This window comes from Brachionichthys hirsutus, chromosome 1 (genome assembly GCF_040956055.1).
Source record: "Brachionichthys hirsutus isolate HB-005 chromosome 1, CSIRO-AGI_Bhir_v1, whole genome shotgun sequence".
Taxonomy (NCBI): Eukaryota; Metazoa; Chordata; class Actinopteri; order Lophiiformes; family Brachionichthyidae; genus Brachionichthys; species Brachionichthys hirsutus.
In genome coordinates this window covers 705993-727170 of record NC_090897.1, presented here as the reverse complement: position 1 = coordinate 727170, position 21178 = coordinate 705993, and the positions used below count along the sequence as shown (strand labels likewise).

At 50.1% G+C, this 21178-nt stretch overlaps 3 protein-coding genes across 3 annotated transcripts; all 3 read left to right on the top strand.

The window, feature by feature from the left end:
- The first annotated feature begins 2298 nt into the window (after positions 1–2298).
- agrp (agouti related neuropeptide) lies at positions 2299–3061 on the top strand. The gene is made up of 3 exons (XM_068740554.1): positions 2299–2437; positions 2703–2800; positions 2870–3061. The coding sequence occupies exons 1-3, from the start codon at positions 2299–2301 to the stop codon at positions 3059–3061; spliced, it is 429 nt and encodes a 142-aa protein (XP_068596655.1).
- Positions 3062–4309: 1248 nt separating this feature from the next.
- galr1b (galanin receptor 1b) lies at positions 4310–6539 on the top strand. The gene is made up of 3 exons (XM_068740543.1): positions 4310–4948; positions 5695–5760; positions 6225–6539. The coding sequence occupies exons 1-3, from the start codon at positions 4310–4312 to the stop codon at positions 6537–6539; spliced, it is 1020 nt and encodes a 339-aa protein (XP_068596644.1).
- A 1730-nt stretch (positions 6540–8269) lies between these two features.
- On the top strand, positions 8270–19861 carry LOC137895048 (transient receptor potential cation channel subfamily M member 1-like). Its single transcript, XM_068740532.1, has 28 exons — positions 8270–8353; positions 9645–9721; positions 9809–10001; positions 10065–10278; positions 10389–10513; positions 10941–11112; positions 11198–11372; positions 11439–11562; positions 11930–12002; positions 12122–12222; positions 12325–12507; positions 12593–12727; positions 13079–13129; positions 13303–13443; positions 13868–13897; positions 13990–14282; positions 14473–14701; positions 14882–14998; positions 15071–15208; positions 15995–16123; positions 16216–16467; positions 16548–16722; positions 17202–17222; positions 17399–17543; positions 17665–17867; positions 17946–18078; positions 18657–19030; positions 19203–19861. The coding sequence occupies exons 1-28, from the start codon at positions 8270–8272 to the stop codon at positions 19859–19861; spliced, it is 4746 nt and encodes a 1581-aa protein (XP_068596633.1).
- The last annotated feature ends 1317 nt before the right edge of the window (positions 19862–21178 follow it).

Genomic DNA, 21178 nt, shown 5'->3' with positions numbered 1-21178 from the left:
TCGTCTGGGACATCCTGTGATGTCATCACACCCACCGCCAGCGGTTCATTGTGTCTCTTGTCTCTCATTAAAGGTCCTCCAGCGTGATTGATTGGAGAACATTAGATCAGCTGCTCCATTCGTGTCTCTTCTATTATCCTCCATCTGCCGCTTCACGTCCCCTTCGTTCCCCTCATCCTCCGTCTGCAAACGCAGCGCCGGTTCTCTGAACTGCGACACGCTGGTGACATCACGGTCACGCCGACGACTGGTTAGGGGCCATCAAACGGAAATGAGTCTTAATAATACATGTTTATCCTGCGCAATCACTGTCGTGTGCTTGTTTAAGATGTAGCTGTTCCCACGGCAACAGAAGAACATTAAAGGTCAGAGTAGATCATCATACGACAAACATAAAGGGAGAGTTTGGCACAGAAGAGGAGGCTCTTATTGTGAAAGGCCTGAAATATGAAACTGAACCAGGATCAGAATCTGGCTTTGTTCCACTGAACGGACCGGCACCGGTTCAAGAGCTGCACCTCTAGAACCTCTCGCTCCCAGGAAGTAGAGGCGGATCTAGATCCTCAGTTCTCAGGCTCCTCTCCTGTGGAACCATCTCCAGTTTCTGCGTGGAGGCTTAGAGCCCTCCAGATGAAGCTTCTGATGAAGACTCCGTTCTGATGAAGGCTCCGTTCTCATGAAGGCTCGCGTCTCATGAAGGCTCATTTCTGATGAAGGCTCATTTCTGATGAAGACTCCGTTCTGATGAAGGCTCGCGTCTGATGAAGGCTCATTTCTGATGAAGGCTCGCGTCTGATGAAGGCTCATTTCTGATGAAGACTCCGTTCTCATGAAGACTCCGTTCTGATGAAGGCTCATTTCTGATGAAGACTCCGTTCTGATGAAGGCTCGCGTCTGATGAAGGCTCCGTTCTGATGAAGACTCCGTTCTGATGAAGACTCCGTTCTGATGAAGGCTCATTTCTGATGAAGACTCCGTTCTGATGAAGGCTCGCGTCTGATGAAGGCTCCGTTCTGATGAAGACTCCGTTCTGATGAAGACTCCGTTCTGATGAAGGCTCCGTTCTGATGAAGACTCCGTTCTGATGAAGGCTCATTTCTGATGAAGACTCCGTTCTGATGAAGACTCCGTTCTGATGAAGGCTCATTTCTGATGAAGACTCCGTTCTGATGAAGGCTCGCTTCTGATGAAGGCTCATTTCTGATGAAGACTCCGTTCTGATGAAGACTCCGTTCTGATGAAGGCTCGCTTCATCAAACATTAGTTCCCAGGCTGACTGAGAATCGTGAATGAGTAAACAAACATGTTTACGCTGATGTTTGACGAGTTGTTGCCGTGACAACACATGGGCGTTTTGGTTTGTTTCAAGTTGGTCGATTTTTTGTTCTGCTGCCTGAAATAATGTAAAAGAAGAAGAGATACAAACAGGAGCGTTTAAAACAGGACATAAATAAACAATAGAAAATACAAGTAAAAAAAAAAGGGCAAGAACCAACAGAGCAACAAAAATGGGGAGGAGCACACCATCTCTGAAGCCCCCTCCCTGCCTGAGGTCATGGATGGAAACAAAGGAAACTGAAAAGGGCTCGACTTTAACATGTAATCATTATAATTATTGATCATCCTGATTTGCTGTAATGTTCTATTCATCTGGTTTTATTTTACTGTTTTGTTGTTTACTGATGAGACGTCATCGCTCAGATCCTCCACCAGCCACCCAACGCACGCACGCACACACACACACACGCGCGCACGCACACACACGCACACGCACACACGCACACGCACACACACACTCACACACACACACACATCATGTCACCTCCTCCCCCTCAGGAGTCTTTAAATCTCCTGTCACCCCCCTGATAGAGACACAGCTACGAGTCACAGCAACAGGTGAGTTATCTCTCTCTCTCTCTCTCTGAGTCTGGGTCTCTCGCCCACTCTCTGCTTCTTTTGAAGTGATTTATTTCCTCTTGCTCTGCTGGTTGTTTCGTGTTTTTGGAGGTTATTGTCTTCAGCAGCTTGTGAGGATCCGTCTTCTCCTGTGGTTCAGAACATGAACTTGTTTTCTGCCTGAAGGGGGCGCTGTAGTGATATGCGGGCTGCTCTTCTGACGGTCCGGACCCCTACTTGTAAAGTGGAGTCGGCTTCTATTTGTTTGCTCTTCTCCATTTATTGATTTCTGTTTACATATAATTTACTGAAATGTAATTGGAGAGACAACTTAACGGTCTTTTCCGGGTTTCCTCTCTTCTTCTTCTTCTTCTTCTTCGTCTTCGTCTTTGCACCGCCAGGATGTTTGGTTCTCTGCTGCTCTGCTATTGGTCCTTCAACCTGCTGCGTCTCTCGTCTGCTCTGGTTCATGGAGACATGCGGGCGGATGACGGTCCGGTTGCTGGACGCCATGCCGATACCTCATTCCTGTCCCGCATTGGTTAGTCCTGTCCAATCAGAGAGCTCCACGCATGCATTCGCCTCAAACACCCTTCGAGGCCTGAAAGGACAGACACACTGTGTAAAAGCAAGAACAACCACTTTATGTGTCTGATATCTGTATATATTTATACTGTATATATCTGTGTGTATATATATATATGTATACCGTACTTCATGCTAATTTGAGACACCTTGGACAAAAGCAATGCTAAACATCGTGTGACGGTTAACGGCACGTTTATTTTCTGTTTACTGTCCTGCAGACAGGAGCCACGCCCCCGAGCCCCTGCGTGACCCCGCCCTCCTCCCGGTGGACTTAGTGGAGGATCGCTTTCTGGTGGACTTAGGCTCTTATGACGAGGTGGGTGTGGCTGCAGCTGTTTCCGGTTGACCGGCTCCTGTGCCTTCATGCTCCCACGCCGTCCTGCAGGACGCATCGGCAGCCGTGCAGCTCCAGCCTCGGGCCATGCGCTCCCCGCGCCGATGCATCGCCCACCAGCAGTCGTGCCTGGGCTACCCGCTACCCTGCTGCGACTCCTGTGACACCTGCTACTGCCGCTTCTTCAACGCCATCTGCTACTGCCGCCGGGTCGGCCACACCTGCCCAGCCAGACGTGCCTGACCACACCTGTGACGATGCACCTGACGACTCCGAGGCCTCTGACAGCAGCTAGATGATGCTGAGCCTGAGAAGACGGCGTTTAAAGAACCCTCTCTCTGTGCTCTCTGTTCCCTGTAGAATAAAAAGCGAGAGTAAACATGTTGAAAAAGAGTTGCTGGTTCTATTTCATGTTTTCTGTCAACAGAGTAGCACAACAAACAAGAAACACACCAAATGAAGCAGAGTAGAAAGTAAGACAGTAAACAATAGAGTAAGACAGTAAACAATAGAGTAAAAACAGTAAACAATAGAGTAAGACAGTAAACAATAGAGTAAAAACAGTAAACAATAGAGTAAGACAGTAAACAATAGAGCGAAACAGTAAACAATAGAGCAAAACAGTAAACAATAGAGTAAAGACAGTACACAATAGAGTAAAACAGTAAACAATAGAGCAAAACAGTAAACAATAGAGTAAAGACAGTAAACAATAGAGTAAAACAGTACACAATAGAGTAAGACAGTAAACAATAGAGTAAAACAGTAAACAATAGAGCAAAACAGTAAACAATAGAGTAAAGACAGTAAACAATAGAGCAAACAGTAAACAATAGAGTAAAACAGTAAACACTAGAGTAAAAACAGTAAACAATAGAGTAAGACAGTAAACAATAGAGTAAGACAGTAAACAATAGAGTAAAACAGTAAACAATAGAGTAGAAACAGTAAACAATGGAGTAAAGACAGTAAACAATAGAGTAAAGGCAGTAAACAATAGAGTTACACAGTAAACAATGGAGCAAAACAGTAAACAATATAGCAAAACAGTACACAATAGAGTAAAGACAGTACACAATAGAGTAAAACAGTAAACAATAGAGTAAAACAGTAAATAATAGAGTAAAGACAGTACACAATAGAGTAAAACAGTACACAATAGAGTAAAGACAGTACCAGACCGGTCTCTCCCGGTCTCACCTGTGCGTGCTCCTTGTTGCTCTTTTTGTTTACTGCTCTCCTTCAACGAGCGCCACTTTAAACGCCATACATCCAGGCGGAGTGAAAGTTCCTGTAAAATTCTCTCACACAGATAAGCCTGACCGGTAATCAATCATCAGGCGCCGTGGTTAAAGCCGTAATCAATCATCAGGCGGCGTTGCTGAACTTTGACCCTGGACTCTGCTGACAGGAAGTCGCAGCAGTTGCCGTGTTTGATCTGGATCATGGAGCGGCTCTGTCTTCTCCTCTGACCTCCTGCGGAGCGCCGGCATGCCGCCGTTGGTGAACGACTCCTCCTCCGGGGGCGGGGGGGCCGAGGCGGTGATTGTGCCGTTTGTGTTTGGGCTGATCTTCATGGTGGGGGTTATGGGGAACTCTCTGGTGATGGTGGTGATTGGGAAGGGGGGGAGAAATGTTGGGGGAGGAAAGCGGCGGCGCTTAGGAAGCCCGACCAACATCTTCGTCCTGAACCTGAGCGTGGCGGACCTCCTCTTCCTCACCTTCTGTGTTCCGTTCCACGCCACCATCTACTCGCTGCCGGAATGGGTGTTCGGAGACTTCCTCTGTAAGTTCGGACACTACTTCTCCTCCGTCAGCATGCTGGTCAGCATCTTCACGCTGGCGGCCATGTCTGTGGACCGATACTTTGCTGTGGTGCGATCGGGTCGGTCTCCGAGCGTCCGGAACCACAGGAATACTCTGGCCGGCGTGTGCGTCATCTGGCTGCTGTCGCTGGCGTGTTCGGTGCCGGTCGCCCAGCACCAGGTCATCACCAGCCACGCCACCGCGCCCAACGGCACCTTCTGCTGGGAGCAGTGGTCCGGAGCGTCCCGAAGGGTCTACAAGGTGGCCGTCCTGCTCCTGGGATTCCTGGTGCCGCTGCTGCTCATCAGCTGCTGCTACACCAAGGTCAGACGGACGGACGGACGGACGGACGTGGACTCCACCAGGGCCAGGGTCCTGGTGTTGTCTGGACCACGGTCCGGGCCTGGTCTTTCTCGTGTGGTTGCGGGTGGGGGCGCAGCGCAGTGGGTTTCGTATCGTTGATCCAGAGTCTGGATGAGGACGGATCCGGATCCCGGATCCGCTTCAGACAAATCTCATTTATCAGGATAATGTTTGACCGATTGCTGCTGTAAAACGACAAGAGTCGCCGAGTCCCCGACCAAAGGGCGGGGACTCGGGGGCCATAAACGCCTGCGACACACTCGAGAGGATCGAACTAATGACCACCATTAACCTAATACTTTATGGCGTAGTGGGTAGCGCTGCTGCCTCGCAGCAAGAAGGTTCTGGGTTCGATTCCTTCCTGTGTGGCGTTTGCATGTTCTCGTCCAACAACGTCCAGTTGAGGTGAATTGATCCGTCCAAACGGTCCGTTGGTGAGTCGGTCTGCGTCTGCATGGCCCCGGAGTCACGACTTGATCTGTGTCATCTCCATGGAAACAGGCGTGTCATCAGCAAAGAGGTCACACCTGTCTGGTTCATAAAATACTCATATATATATATATTCAGAATAAAAGTCCTCTCATTGTCAGGCCCAGGAGGTGCGCTTCATTTATTGACCAATTATTGACCAGTTAATGATTATTAATAAACAGGATTTTTGAAAATCAATAATTTTGTTGAGATTTTTTCTTTTCTTTTCTTTCCAGGTTTTAGTTCATCTTCATCAAAAGATGAAGAACATGTCCAAGAGGTCTGAACGATCCAAAAGAAAGGTTAGACAGCATCCTACGTACATCCTACCGGGTTAGCCAGTATCCTACGTACATCCTACCGGGTTAGCCAGTATCCTACGTACATCCTACCGGGTTAGACAGCATCCTACGTACATCCTACCGGGTTAGCCAGTATCCTACGTACATCCTACCGGGTTAGCCAGTATCCTACGTACATCCTACCGGGTTAGACAGCATCCTACGTACATCCTACCGGGTTAGACAGCATCCTACGTACATCCTACCGGGTTAGCCAGTATCCTACGTACATCCTACCGGGTTAGCCAGTATCCTAGACATCCTACCGGGTTAGCCAGTATCCTAGACATCCTACCGGGTTAGACAGTATCCTACGTACATCCTACCGGGTTAGCCAGTATCCTACATACGTCGTACCATTTACAGGAAGCTACAAACATCCAACTGTTAGTCGCTTCTAACGTCTCCTGTCTGTCCTCTTGCAGACGGCTCAGACGGTCCTCCTTCTCGTTACTGCCTTCACTATCTGTTGGACACCCCATCACATCATTGCCATGTGGGCGGAGTTTGGTACCTTTCCTCTGAATGACGCCTCATTTGTCTTTCGCATCATGTCCCACTGCCTGTCTTACGGGAACTCGTGCATCAACCCCGTCCTCTACTCCTTCCTGTCTGAAAACTTCCGGCGGGCTTCCCGCCAGGTGTTCACCTGCTGCTACCTCCACACGCCACCAGGGGGCAAGGGGGTCCGCGCCCGCCGGGAAACCTTCTCCCTGACCCAGTCCACCACCAACATCTGACCAACAGGACAGAACCATGTGGTGTCCTCTAGGTCACATGACCACATGCGATTGGTTAATGGCTGTGTCGGGTCGCGTTTCACCTACAATCAGTACAGACAGAATAAATGTTGTAACGACCGTCAGCTTCGTCGTCGATCATTTTAACTTTTGTTTTTATTGGATTATTGTTGAAGTAATTTATCTACAAAACAAACTGAACATTTAGGTTAAACATTTTAACAGTTCCTAACTTCTCAACCTTGACCTTTGCATATTCAGTGTCAGAGAGCCCTCTGCTGGGCTGGCATGTGACCTGCACCTGACAGGTGAGGCGAAGACGCGCAGGGTGGCGCAGAGGGTAGGGTCCAGTTTTGAAGGTTCTGGGTTCAGTTCCTTTCTGTGTGGGTTTTCTCCAGCTTCCTCCAAAACCATGCAGCTCAGGAGAATCGATCACTCTAAAGCCTGTCTAGGTGTGACCCTGGGGGGGGGCCCGGGGTGACTCGGGGTGACTCGGGGTGACTTGGGGTGACCCGGGGTGACTCGGGGTGACCCGCCTCTCGCCCGACACAAACCTCCCCAGAAGCTTTTTGCCATTCTTGCAGGAAAACTCACAAAACTTTGCACAAAATTCAACCGAACTGGACATTCTTTCTGCTCCATCCATCCATCCATCCATCCATCCATCCATCCATCGCCTGACCCGGAGCCGCTGATCCGCCTTGCGGGCCACAGGTGTCGGTGGAACCTATCCCAGCTGACTACGCCCGTTTCAGTGTTGTCCAGTGGTTGTCCTCCCTGCTGTCACTACGTTTTATTAACCTTTAATATTCAATCACATTTATTCCTGGGGGACTAAAACAACGCCATGATGGACTGGCGCTTTGATTTAATCCCTGATCCTCGTTTCTCTCTTCTGCTTCCTGGCGAGTCGTTTGGATGGAGAATATGTCGGCCCTTGGATTAGGATTTAATTTCACTGAAAGGGGCCATCGGGGATTTGCTTTACTTTCCTCATCGCATCTGGATTTGGGAAATATTCCAAACATTATCTGAGCTTGTTTCCTCGTCATCGAGGTTACATCGTCACCTTGATTGGACTCATGGACATTAAAGCGCGGATCAGAAGTCTGAGCTGAGAAGATTCCTCACAGTTCAAACCAGCAGAAGCAGAAAGTTTCTCCTGTTTGAGGATTTCATGCTAAGCTAAAAGCTAATGTCTTTTCGTCGTTACTTATTTTCATGCTAATCTAGAAGCTAACGTCTTTTTTTCGTTACTTATTTTCATGCTAAGCTAAAAGCTAACGTCTTTTCTTAGTTACTCTCCATTACAGAGGTGAGGACAGGTGGAGGCGTGCACTCTGTGATTTGATTGGCTTTGTTGAAACATAACTCCATTTTAATTGATCCAGTATTGATCAACATCGTTGATGCCAGACGAACTGCTGGTGGGCAGATGTTAACTGGGGGCGTGTCCTACAGCAGATTTCCCTTCAATCTTCATTTATTTAATCTCCACCGGTCACCTAGCTCCGCCCCATAATCCTGATAAAGGGCAAGTCTGTCCCATCCCAACACAGACGCCTGAACGCACCACAGCAGGGAGGTCTGACTGCAGGAGGACGAAGGGACAAGTAAGAGAAGAGGAGACAGGAGACAGGTCATTAGAGGAGACAGGAGGTCAGGAGAAAGGACGTTAGGGGAGGAGACGGGAGGTCGGAGGAGGAGACAGGAGGTCTGATGACATCATGATGGACAGCAGAGGGAGGAGAGGAACGAACGGATCATTTAAACGTTCGTCCATCAAACGCAGCGCCTCCTCTGGATCACAGAAGGTACTCAAACTAATAGTATTGATTTATTGATCGAAGGCAAATCCCGGTTTGGACCATGTCCTGGTTTGCTAACAGTTAATGATTCTCATTGGGTCCTGGGTCGGTACCAGTAAGGGTACTGGTTCTCACTGGTAGATAAGGAAACATCAGTCAGCTGATTAAGATTTTTACCTGTAAAACATTCGTTCACCATCACTTGGACGTGATTGGCTGAGATCGGCAGGCTCAGTAAGCGCACCTTTACACCACACGGACACACAACAACAACAACAACAACAACAGGGCTGAGGGGGCGGGAACATGGATTTAAAGGACTGCTTTATGGGATTATGGAGACCATAAGAGGATTTCATGCAGAAAGAAATGGAAAGCTCCACTTTTCCAGAAATTAGCCAGATTCATTCGGACATGGAGAGCTTCATGTTTCATCTGCTTACCTCACAGCCCGCCGTCCAATCAGATCACTGCTCGTCTGATGCTCCTTTGAACGGCAGGAGAAATCCTGCAGCAGTGACTTCAGAGGTTTCTATTGGTCGATGGTTCAATCACCTGCTGCTGTCTCCAGATAGCGATGCTAAGCTAACAGTGCTGCTGTTCACACCCCATTAACACCACAACCACACCTGGTCTTTACTTCCTGTTGTCTTGTGACATCCTGCTGTTTACTTCCTGTTGTCCTGTGACGTCCTGCTGTTTACTTCCTGTTGTCCTGTGACGTCCTGCTGTTTACTTCCTGTTGTCCTGTGACGTCTTGCTGTTTACTTCCTGTTGTCTTGTGACGTCCTGCTGTTTACTTCCTGTTGTCTTGTGACGTCCTGCTGTTTACTTCCTGTTGTCCTGTGACGTCTTGCTGTTTACTTCCTGTTGTCTTGTGACGTCCTGCTGTTTACTTCCTGTTGTCTTGTGACGTCCTGCTGTTTACTTCCTGTTGTCCTGTGACGTCTTGCTGTTTACTTCCTGTTGTCTTGTGACGTCCTGCTGTTTACTTCCTGTTGTCCTGTGACGTCTTGCTGTTTACTTCCTGTTGTCTTGTGACGTCCTGCTGTTTACTTCCTGTTGTCCTGTGACGTCCTGCTGTTTACTTCCTGTTGTCCTGTGACGTCCTGCTGTTTACTTCCTGTTGTCCTGTGACGTCCTGCTGTTTACTTCCTGTTGTCCTGTGACGTCCTGCTGTTTACTTCCTGTTGTCCTGTGACGTCCTGCTGTTTACTTCCTGTTGTCCTGTGACGTCCTGCTGTTTACTTCCTGTTGTCCTGTGACGTCCTGCTGTTTACTTCCTGTTCCTCCTCAGGCTCAGAGAGCTTGGATCGAGAGAACCTTCCAGAGGAGAAAATGCATCCAGATTATTCTGAGCAAGGACGGCAGCAGGTGAGGACGTGTTGGCACAGACCTGATGATGATGATGATGATGAAGATGATGAAGATCGTGACGGGTCATTCCCACTTGTTGAGCAGGTGCTGTTGCGGTCAGCAGGTGTCCCAGCACACCGCCATCGTCTCTCAGGCCAAAGAGGACGCCCCCCCTCTGGTCCAGCTGGCGGTCCAACCCACGGAGAGATGGAGCCCCGTCAAACACACCCACCCGTCCGCCACCGACGCTTACGGGGTGGTGGAGTTCCAGGGGGGGGGGCACAGCAACAAGGCCATGGTGGGTATTTAACAGTACTGACGGAGACTAACGACGCCCTCTGACCTGCTCCTCCTCCTGCAGTACATACGGGTCTCCTACGACTCCAAGCCTGACCACCTGCTCCACCTGATGGTGAAGGACTGGCAGTTGGAGCTCCCCACGTTGCTGATCTCCGTCCAAGGAGGACTGCAGAACTTTGACCTTCCTCCCAAACTAAAGCAGGTGTTTGGGAAGGGACTGATCAAAGCGGCCGTGACCACCGGAGCCTGGATCTTCACCGGCGGCGTCAGCACCGGTACAGCTCATTAGACGGTGTCTGTGTTGGCCGACCCAACGTCGGACCAGGTGCTGCTTTTTGGGACTCTGGTCCCTGGTCTGGCCTGACTTTTTGCTGTTGTGTGTCAGGAGTGATCCGACACGTAGGAGACGCTCTCAAAGACCATTCGTCAAAGTCCAGAGGGAAAGTGTGCGCCATCGGCATCGCACCGTGGGGAATCATCGAGAACAAAGAGGACCTGATCGGGAGAGACGTAAGACAAATGAGACCAAACCAAGACTGAGATACACTAGCCGACCAATCCCGACCAAAAACCAGAGCGAACTAGGTTCAGCAAGACCAGATCCAAACTGATTCAGAACAAATCAAGAGCATCAGCTGAACCAGACCAACACAGAAAGAACCAGACTGAATCGACCTGATCTGGACCTGATCTGGACCTGATCTGGACTATTCTAGACTGAACCAGACCAACACAGAAGGTACCAGACTGAATCGAACCGAGTTAGACCGTTCTGACCAAATCAGATCTGACATTTGTGGGTCCTGGATTTTTATAATCGGACCACAAGTGACTGAGAACAGAACCACGCGGGTCCGTTGGATTCAGCGTCATCATTTGATGCTCTGCTCCAACTCCTCCCACCTCTCATTAGACCAATCATCTGTGTTCGCTGCAGGTGACCCGGCCGTACCAGACCATGTCCAACCCGCTCAGTAAACTGGCGGTTCTGAACAGCAGTCACTCCCACTTCATCCTGGCCGACAACGGGACCAGCGGGAAGTATGGATCTGAGGTCCGCCTCCGTCGGCAGCTGGAGAAACACATCGCTCTGCAGAAGATCAACACGCGTGAGTCCTAAAGTGCTAATCCAGACGAAGGGGGGCGGAGCTTGTGAGGTCACGTGTCACCGATGGAAACCCGTTTGTGTACCAGGTCTGGGTCAGGGTGTCCCGGTGGTCTGCCTGATCCTGGAAGGGGGCCCTAATGTCATCTCCATCGTCCTGGAGAGCCTGAGGGAGGAGCCTCCGGTCCCCGTGGTCGTCTGCGACGGCAGCGGTCGAGCCTCTGACATCATTTCCTTCGCTCACAGATACTGTGAGCAGGACGGGTGAGTAATAGATTACAGTCCAGCGCTGCACGTCTGTCCCCCCCACTGACGTGCGTCTGTCTGCAGGGTGCTGAGCGACGGCGTGAAGGACCAGCTGCTGGTCACCATCCAGAAGACGTTCAGCTACAGCCGCAGCCAGGCGCAGCAGATCTTCCTCATGGTGATGGAGTGCATGAAGACGAGGGCTCTGGTAGGTCCTCGCCGCCGCCAGCCGCCACCCAGCAGGGAAAGGAAGGAACAGCTGCTGAGGTCGCTAGGAATTCTGGGTAGAATGTGTCGCTCTGCCGCCTGGCGTGAAACCTCGGCGTTGTGACATCACCATAATGACCAAAGGTTTATCCGGGACCCAGAACCACTTTGCTAATGGAGGTTGTTCCGTGACCCCCCCACCCCACCCACCATTTATTTAATCCCACAATCCTCTGCTGCGTCCTGCGGACGGCAGAAAGGCTGGACACGTTTAAACGCCGCCGATAAAAGTAGAAATGAATCTGTGAAACAGGCCACGAACAAAGTAGCCTGACCTTTGACCTCTGTCGTGTGTGTGTCGTGTACAGATCACCGTGTTCAGGATGGGCTCGGAGGGACAGCAGGACATTGAGATGTCCATCCTGACGGCTCTGCTCAAAGGTACCGGTTGTAGATCATGACTAGAACCACCTTTAAATCGCTCCTCTGTGATTGGCTGAGGACCAGGCTCCGCCCTGCTTTGTGAGCCACGCGACTGACGGCTGCCGCCGTGTTTTCAGGGACCAACGCGTCGTCTTCTGATCAGCTCAGCCTGGCTCTGGCCTGGAACAGGGTGGACATTGCTCGCAGTCAGATCTTCGTGTACGGCCTCCACTGTCCTGTGAGTTGGTTACCCATGATGCTCGGCGGCGGTGGGGGGCGGGACTGTCACCTGACCACCTCACAGCCAACCCGCTGATGGTTTGTTGGATCTTCTCTGTAGTCCGTCAGCGTTCTACCGAGCGACCGGCCGAGGAGTCCATCCACCCAGCGAGCAGCAGGAGGAGGAGGAGGAGGAGGAGGAGCAGGCAAGGGGAAGGCCAGGGGGAAGAAAGGAAAAGGAGCCAAAAGTAAACCTGAACCACCGGAGGAGACGGACCCCAGGAAGCTGGAGCTGCTGAACTGGGTAACAGACCAATCGATCCACGGCGTTAACGGACCAGAACCAATCAGAACAGACGCTCAAACCAACTAACCCGAACCCGCCGCAGGTGCACTCTCTGGAGCAGGCCATGATGGACGCTCTGGTGTTGGACCGGGTGGACTTTGTCAAGCTCCTGATCGAGAGCGGCGTCAACATCCATCACTTCCTGACCATTCCTCGTCTGGAGGAGTTGTACAACACGGTAAGACACGCCCGAGGAGGACGGCGTCCAAAGCAGGGGACAGACGCTGAGGTCACAGGGGGCGGGTCCAGAATGAGGGGGCGATCCTGATCCAACCGGACTATGGTTTCATAAAAAACAAGAGAAGAAAAGGAGTTTGCATTAGCATTTAGCTAACATAGCAGCTAACGCGTAGTGTAGTGTATGAGCGAAAACAGGGAGAACGACATTCAAACCAATCTTTATTGACAATAACCAGACTGGTCCACAGAACAGAACCAGAAGGAAGACTCTGATCCAGAATCCTGTCCAGAATCCAGATCAGACTCTCGTGTCTCCGTGACGTCGTCCCCCTTTGCTTTATTCTGACAGAAGTTGGGACCGGCCAATACGCTTCACGTCGTGGTCCGAGACGTCAAGAAGGTGAGTTCCATCAGGACTAAAGACAAGAACGGACGCGTTGGGCTCTGGTCGTAGAGCGAGGGACGCTCTCTAGCCAATCAGGTGCTGCCAGCTTGTGATTGGATGAACCCCCTGGGTTTGTTGTTGGTATCAGATCATCTGGTTTGAAGGACAAAGACTGATGTCTGTTTCAGGGGAACCTTCCTCCAGATTACCAGATCACGTTGATCGATATCGGCCTGGTGCTGGAGCTCCTGATGGGAGGGGCTTATCGCTGCAAGTACACCAGGAAGAGCTTCAGGACGCTGTACAACAACCTGTATGGCCTGAAGAGAGTGAGCAGATCTACACCGCACACTGGACACAGTCCAGGTTCACGCAGTGAAACAGTCCAGGTTCACGCAGTGAAACAGTCCAGGTTCACGCAGTGAAACAGTCCAGGTTCATGCAGTAAAAACAGTCCAGGTTCACGCAGTGAAACAGTCCAGGTCCATGCAGTGAAACAGTCCAGGTTCATGCAGTAAAAACAGTACGGGTTCACACACTGGAAACAATCCAGGTTCACGCAGTAAAAACAGTCCAGGTTCACGCAGTGAAACAGTCCAGGTTCACGCAGTGAAACAGTCCTGGTTCACGCAGTGAAACAGTCCAGGTTCACGCAGTGAAACAGTCCAGGTTCACGCAGTGAAGAACTTGATGAATCCAGATCTTCAGCGTAAGCGAATCAGCGCTAACAGTGTGTCCTCTTGTCACTTTCAGCCTAAAGCTCTGAAACTTCTTGGGATGGAGGTTCGTTGCTGTCGTCCTGTCAGTCTGACATGAACCGGTCCGGGTTGGTGGTGGACTCTGGACTCAGAGTCTCCCATGTTAACGCCCTGCAGGATGATGAGCCCCATCCCAAGGGCAAAGGAAAGAAGAACAGGAGGAAGGAAGAGGAGGTGAACATCGACGTGGACGACCCCGAGGTCAGCCGGTTTCAGTACCCGTTCCACGAGCTGATGGTGTGGGCAGTGTTGATGAAGCGCCAGAAGATGGCGCTGTTCTTGTGGAAGCGGGGCGAGGAGGCGATGGCCAAAGCTCTGGTGGCCTGTAAACTCTACAAGGCCATGGCCCACGAATCGTCCCAGAGCGTGCTGGTGGACGACATCTACCAGGACCTGGAGAACAACTCCAGGTGAGTGCCGGTCCTGCCCTGACCGGAGCCAGGTCCAATTTAAGTTGATCTGGATCATGGTGAACCTGACCTGTATTTATTCCGTGGCGGTTGGTGGGTTAAGTTCTAAAGGGGTGGAGCAAACAGACATGATTCTGGTGTGTGAAGGTCATCCCAGCCTGAAGGGGGCACCACTGTCTTTTCCATGCAGGGAGTTTGGTCAGCTGGCCTACGAGCTGCTGGATCAGGCCTACAAACACGACGAGCAGGTGGCCATGAAGCTTCTGACGTACGAGCTGAAGAACTGGAGTAACTCCACCTGTCTGAAGCTGGCCGTCGCCGCCAAGCACAGAGACTTCATCGCACACACCTGCAGCCAGATGCTGCTGACGGACATGTGGATGGGATGTCTGAGGATGGGCAAGAGCAACAGCCTGAAGGTACTGAGAGCCCAGGCCACAGGTCCAGACCCGGCGCCGACGTGGTGCCTGATGGCTCACCTGGAGCCGGGGTCGGTGCAGCTAAATGACATCACGTTGAAGGAGGTGGTGGAGATCAGGGGGCGGGGCTATAGGAGGTGGAGGTGGTTTTAGTGGCTCAAAGATGCTCTTCCTCCACAGGTGATTCTGGGGATCATCTTCCCTCCTGCCATCCTCCTCATGGACTTCCGTCTTGGAGATGATTCTTCATCCAAGGATGAGGACGAGAAAACGAAAGCTGACGACAGATCCAGCAAGGTGGCGCCCGTCAGGATCTTCATCGCCTCGACTCAGCAGTTTACAATGTGACTGATGAAGACTCCGTTTCAGGATGCCGTCTCCAGTGCTGAAGCGATGTCAAAGAGAGGAGACGAGGAAGATGACCCGAAGAAAACCAGGAGGACTCCGATCGGGAGGAAGATCTACGAGTTCTACAACGCGCCGTTCACAAAGTTCTGGTTCAACACGGTGAGTTTCACAACATGTGATCTGCTGCGATCCATCTGATCCATCTGATCCACTTAATCAATCTGATCGATCTGACCCATTTAATCAATCTGATCTGTCTGATCCATTTAATCAATCTGATCGATCTGACCCATTTAATCAATCTGATCCGTCTGATCCATTTAATCAATCTGATCGATCTGACCCATTTAATCAATCTGATCCGTCTGATCCACTTAATCAATCTGATCCATTTAATCAATCTGATCCGTCAGATCCATCTGATCCATCTGATCCATCTCATCAATCTGATCGATCTGACCCATTTAATCAATCTAATCCGTCTGATCCATTTAATCAATCTGATCCATCTGATCCATCTAATCAATCTGATCGATCTGATCCATTTAATCAATCTGATCCATCTGATCCATCTAATCAATCTGATCGATCTGACCCATTTAATCAATCTGATCCGTCTGATTGATCTGATCTGTATTGATGAATGGGGTCTTTGATCTTATGACTTTCCTAACAAAGTTGGAGAAATAAATGAATTTGAATTATAATTATATTTCCTAAAATATAAACATAAAAATATTATGATAAAATAATAATTACTAATAATTATAACAGAATAAATACTAATTATTTAAATACATAATTAGAATATGAAAAAGGTGTCAACCTCCATCATCAGGTTTATTCCTGACGTCCACTGTTGTGATCACACTGCGTGTGTGTGTGTGTGTGTCTGTGTGTGTGCGTGTGTGTGTCTGTGTGCGTGCGTGCGTACGTGCGCGTTAGATCTCCTACCTGGTTTACCTCATGCTGTATAACTACATCATCCTGGTGAAGATGGAGCGATGGCCGTCTCTGCAGGAGTGGATCGTCATCTCTTACATCATCACTCTGGGGCTGGAGAAAGTCAGACAGGTACACGCACGCACACACGCACGCACACACACACACACAGCTGAGACCACTGTGTGTGTGTGTGGATCATCTTCGTTCTGCTCCGTCACCAGATCCTGATGTCGGAGCCGGGGAAGCTGAAGCAGAAGATCAACGTGTGGTTGGAGGACTACTGGAACATCACCGACCTGGCGGCCATCTCCGTCTTCCTGCTGGGGCTCCTCCTCCGCCTGCAGAACGAACCGTCCTTGGGCTACGGGCGCGTCATCTACTGCGTCGACATCATCTTCTGGTACATCCGGGTCCTGGACATCTTCGGGGTCAACAAGTACCTGGGACCCTACGTGATGATGATCGGGAAGATGGTAGGACCTCATCGCAGACACCGGTGAACGGACCCGTCTGGCCTCCTCTAATAACGGTCTCCGGCGTGGCGCTCCTCCAGATGGTCGACATGTTGTACTTCGTGGTCATCATGCTGGTGGTGCTGATGAGCTTCGGCGTCGCTCGGCAGGCCATCCTCCATCCGGACGAGGAGCCGACGTGGCGTCTGGCTCGGAACATCTTCTACATGCCCTACTGGATGATCTACGGAGAGGTGTTCGCAGACTCCATAGACCGTAAGACCAGAGTCCAGAAAGACATCCATCGAGTCTGTCCTCGCCCAGACGGGCCTTTAGATCCAGAGCGTAGGGTCCTCTTCATCATCATGTCTTCATCGGGATATGAAGGCGTCCCAGAGGGCACACAATCAAAGAGTGGCTGCACAGAAACCGGTTCAGTCGGGTGTAATGCGTGTCCTCGCCACTGGATGTCACTCCATCCAGGACACAGAACGAAGACGCTTCAGATTCTGTCCCTGATGATTTACCAATCAATCTCAAAATCAGTTCTGAATAGATCATCAAGAGGGAGCTTTCAGGTTCTGGAACGCTTTTTAACTCGGCGAATATCGCAGCAACGAGATTCGGTGAAACAAGCTAATATTTCCATCCCGATTGGTTTTGATAGATTGATCGAATTGATCACGATGCGTTGACTGACTGTGTTTCTCATTGGTCCTCTTCGGCCGCCTCCACCTCCGACCGGCGGCGGACAGTCTACGCCATGGAAATAAATCGTGAGTATCTCCTTCTTGACTGACTTTCACCTGGAGGAGACCGATTCAACGCGGCGGAGGATTAATCACGTCATTGATTATGTGCCTCATTTGCCGACACGATAAGCTTCAGGCAAGGGTGTCCGTCTGTCCACAGTGGACGTGGACAGTGAGTGCGATCTGCTTGTGTGTCTCAGCTCCGTGCGGAGACAACATGTATGATGAAGATGGGAAAAAGCTTCCTCCCTGCATTCCTGGAGCGTGGCTGACTCCCGCCATCATGGCCTGCTACCTGCTGGTCGCCAACATCCTGCTGGTCAACCTGCTCATCGCTGTCTTCAAGTCAGTTCTCCACCACCGCTCGGTGTCCTCCCAACGCAGATCTCAGATCATTGGAGAGACGGAACCCTCACGGAGAACGTCGGCTCATGTTTCAGGCTAACGTCCGAGCTTTCCTTCACAGCAACACGTTCTTTGAGGTGAAGTCCATCTCCAACCAGGTGTGGAAGTTCCAGCGCTACCAGCTCATCATGACCTTCCACGACCGTCCGATCCTGCCCCCGCCCCTCATCGTCTTCCCCCACGTCTTCATCATTCTTAAGAGGCTGTGCTGCCGCTGCAGGAGGAGGCCAGACGGCGAGCACGACGACCAGGAGAGACGACTGCGTAAGACTGGAGTCCCACAGTCTGTGGTGTAAAAGAGCGTGTCTTAAACTGTGGACTCGAACCCTTTGGTTTCCTCAGAGCTGGTTCTGAGCGCCGACGAGCTGAAGAATCTGCATGAGTTCGAGGAGCAGTGTGTGGAGGAGTATTTCAGAGAGAAAGATGATGAGAAGCTGTCGTCCAACAACGAGAGAATCAGAGTGACGTCTGAGAGGTCAGCAAGAAACGATTATTACAAGAGCAGGTAATCGTATTGTTGTTCATAAAGAGTCCCAGCCGAAGGTCACAATCGATGCCAAGGACATCCTCCCCCAAAGATCCTCTTCACCTCATCAACTGGTCCAGACAGACGTTTGTCCACTATGAGGCTTAGGTTCTGTTCAAGGTTTCTGCCTGTTAAAGGGAAGTTTTTTACTTGCCTCCATCTCCAAAGTTCTTGGTCTTGTGGGTCAAGCTGGGTTCCGTCTTTCCCTGCTGCTCCTGCAAAGTGCCTTGAGATGACTTTCTGTTATGATCTGGAGTTATAGAAATAAACTTACATGGAATTCACCGTCCTCCTGAGGACTTGAAAACCAAACTAATAACGGTGACACCCTACTGACTGCCCTCGCTGTCAGTTGTGACTCCAAGCACACCTCAGTGACTCCTGGTACACTTCCGTGTATCTCGGTACATTTTGGTGAATCCTAGTACACCTCGCTGACCTCCAGAACCCCCTGATGATGGCGGTGATCAGATCTACAAAATGACCAGGCTTGTGGTTGAAACACTTGTCCTGTTTCTCTTCCTCAGGGTGGAGAACATGTTCATGCGTCTGGAGGAGGTGAATGAGAGAGAGCACTCGATGAAGGCCTCCCTGCAGACGGTGGACCTGCGCCTTGGCCAGCTGGAGGAGTTCTCCGGCCGGATGATGAATGCTCTGGAGAAGCTGGCGGGTCTCGACCATGCTGAGTTTGTCCGAACACAATCCAGAAGATCGTCTATTTGTGAGCCGAGCTCTCTTCTGCGGCACAGCAGCATCAACAGCAACGATGGGTACAGTCTGTACCGGTACCAGTTGGACCGCGACGAAAGGATCTCGATGTTTGGAGACACAGAGGGCCACGAGAAGAGGGCCCAACTGAGTCCAGAAAGACCGGGAGATTCTGAGCGAGGAACCGCAGCAGGTACGATGACAAGACATGAACTCGTTCCTGGCTTGAGATGGGACAGATCCAGTATCAGGTTCTGCTGCTCGCTAGCCCACCCTATGAAACTCCTCCTGGGCCTCGGGATGACGGAGTGGGGGTGGTTGTTTTATCTCCGTTGGGCTGAGCTGATGCTTGTGTTCTTTTTCAGGGGAGATGAAGGAGTGCGAGTCAACGTTGGAGGCGAGGGGACAAGAGGAGAGGACGTTGTCAAACGTCGACAACCTGATTTCCGCCCCCGACCACAGCCCCACCCGCAGCTCTCCTGCTTCACCTCGTTCTGACAAGACCGACACCAACGAGAAACTAGCAGAGAAATCCAGACTGGAGGGGACGGACCCCTTCCTGCTTGAAAGTTCAAAGGTCACACCGGATTCATCATCTCCGGTCCTCAGTAGCGTCCCTCGGAAGTCTGCCTTTCTGGACCAGCAGGGGAGGGACATGCTGCAGAGCTCAAGCAGGACTCTCCAGCAGGACTCCCCCAAAATGTCTCGGGAGACAGCATCCAGGCTGCCTGATGGGCAACCTGGGGGAGCGCCGACGGACAGCCAACATGGTAATGGAGGGAGGGAGGAGCCTTCAGAGGAGGTGCTGGCGGTGGAGGACAGGATGTACCCGACGCTGCGCTCCAAGAGTTTGAATACAAACCCAAGAAAGACAAGGGCGAAGAAAGAAGGCGGGGAGCCGGCTCGGTCTTCTGGCAGCGTCAAAGACCTGGTCTCAGAATTCAGCGGGCCGCAGGGGAGTCCTGGACCAGAACCAGAGACTCCGACAGCTGATTCTCAAGGAACGAAAATCATCAGAGATTAAAAACCTTCGGAGTCAGATTTGATGATCAATGTCTATAAAATATGTTGTCCATACATCCGATCAGATTATCAGTGACGAATACAGTATTGATAATGTCTGAACTTACTGTTATATTTGTGTTTATCAAATGTTCCTATCGCTCCATCAGCCTGATACCTTATTGGGTTTCTGTGCTGATGTGGACGTTTCATGCTTGTTCATCAACAAATTCAGGGAGTCGCAGTAAACACTGGGTTTTAAAATCTACCCACTGCACCACCTTTCTGCCCTGCATAAAACTCTAAATAAACATGTTTCGTACTTTGGATGTGAGGAATGTGTTTGTGATTCACCATCTTCTGCCCCGTTCGTAGCGTAGCTTCAAAGATTTCAAACACGACTTCAAGATCTTCACCGGTTTCTGCAAACAGTAAGCAAATCGATAGTAAGAGTTGCTGTCGGTCTGTGTTTATGTACCTCACTGCATCAAACAAACGAACAAACAAACAAACAAACACTTCACGGTGAAGTAACAACCCTCCTGCTAAAGGAAGACATTCAACCAGGCCTTTATCAGATGTGTCCATCCTACCTGTATCTGACATTACATGCTAGCACCTGTCAGATTAGCAGATTAGCAACAGCATGGAGATAACATGAACATTAAAACAGAAGGCTGGATGTGAGAGGAAGACCAATCAGTGGCAAACAACTAAAGTGAAACGTCCAAACTAAACTGAACAAAGGAGTTCTGGTGCTGGAGATAAAGGCCCGTCTGGGACCGGATGACATCAGACACTAATGGTGTCTTTGATCTCTTTCCTAATAGATTTCATTATCTGGACACGAAATACTCATTTAAAAAGCTAGCCAGGTGAAGACAACTAATGCTAACTTTATATGCTTTTTTAAAAGAAGAAATGCTAACATGCTAGTCTGCTGCAAACGACTAAAGCTAAAATATTATCGTGTTAAAAGCTACTCATGCTAACATGCTAGTCTGCTGTAAACGACTAAAGCTAAAATATTATCCTGTTATTAGCTACTCATGCTAACATGCTAGTCTGCTGTAAACGACTAAAGCTAAAATATTATCCTGTTAAAAGCTACTCATGCTAACATGCTAGTCTGCTGTAAACGACTAAAGCTAAAATATTATCCTGTTAAAAGCTACTCATGCTAACATGCTAGCCAGGTGAAGACAACTAATGCTAACATTATATGCTTTTTTTAAAGAAGAAATGCTAACATGCTAGTCTGCTGCAAACGACTAAAGCTAAAATATTATCCTGTTAAAAGCTACTCATGCTAACATGCTAGTCTGCTGTAAACAACTAA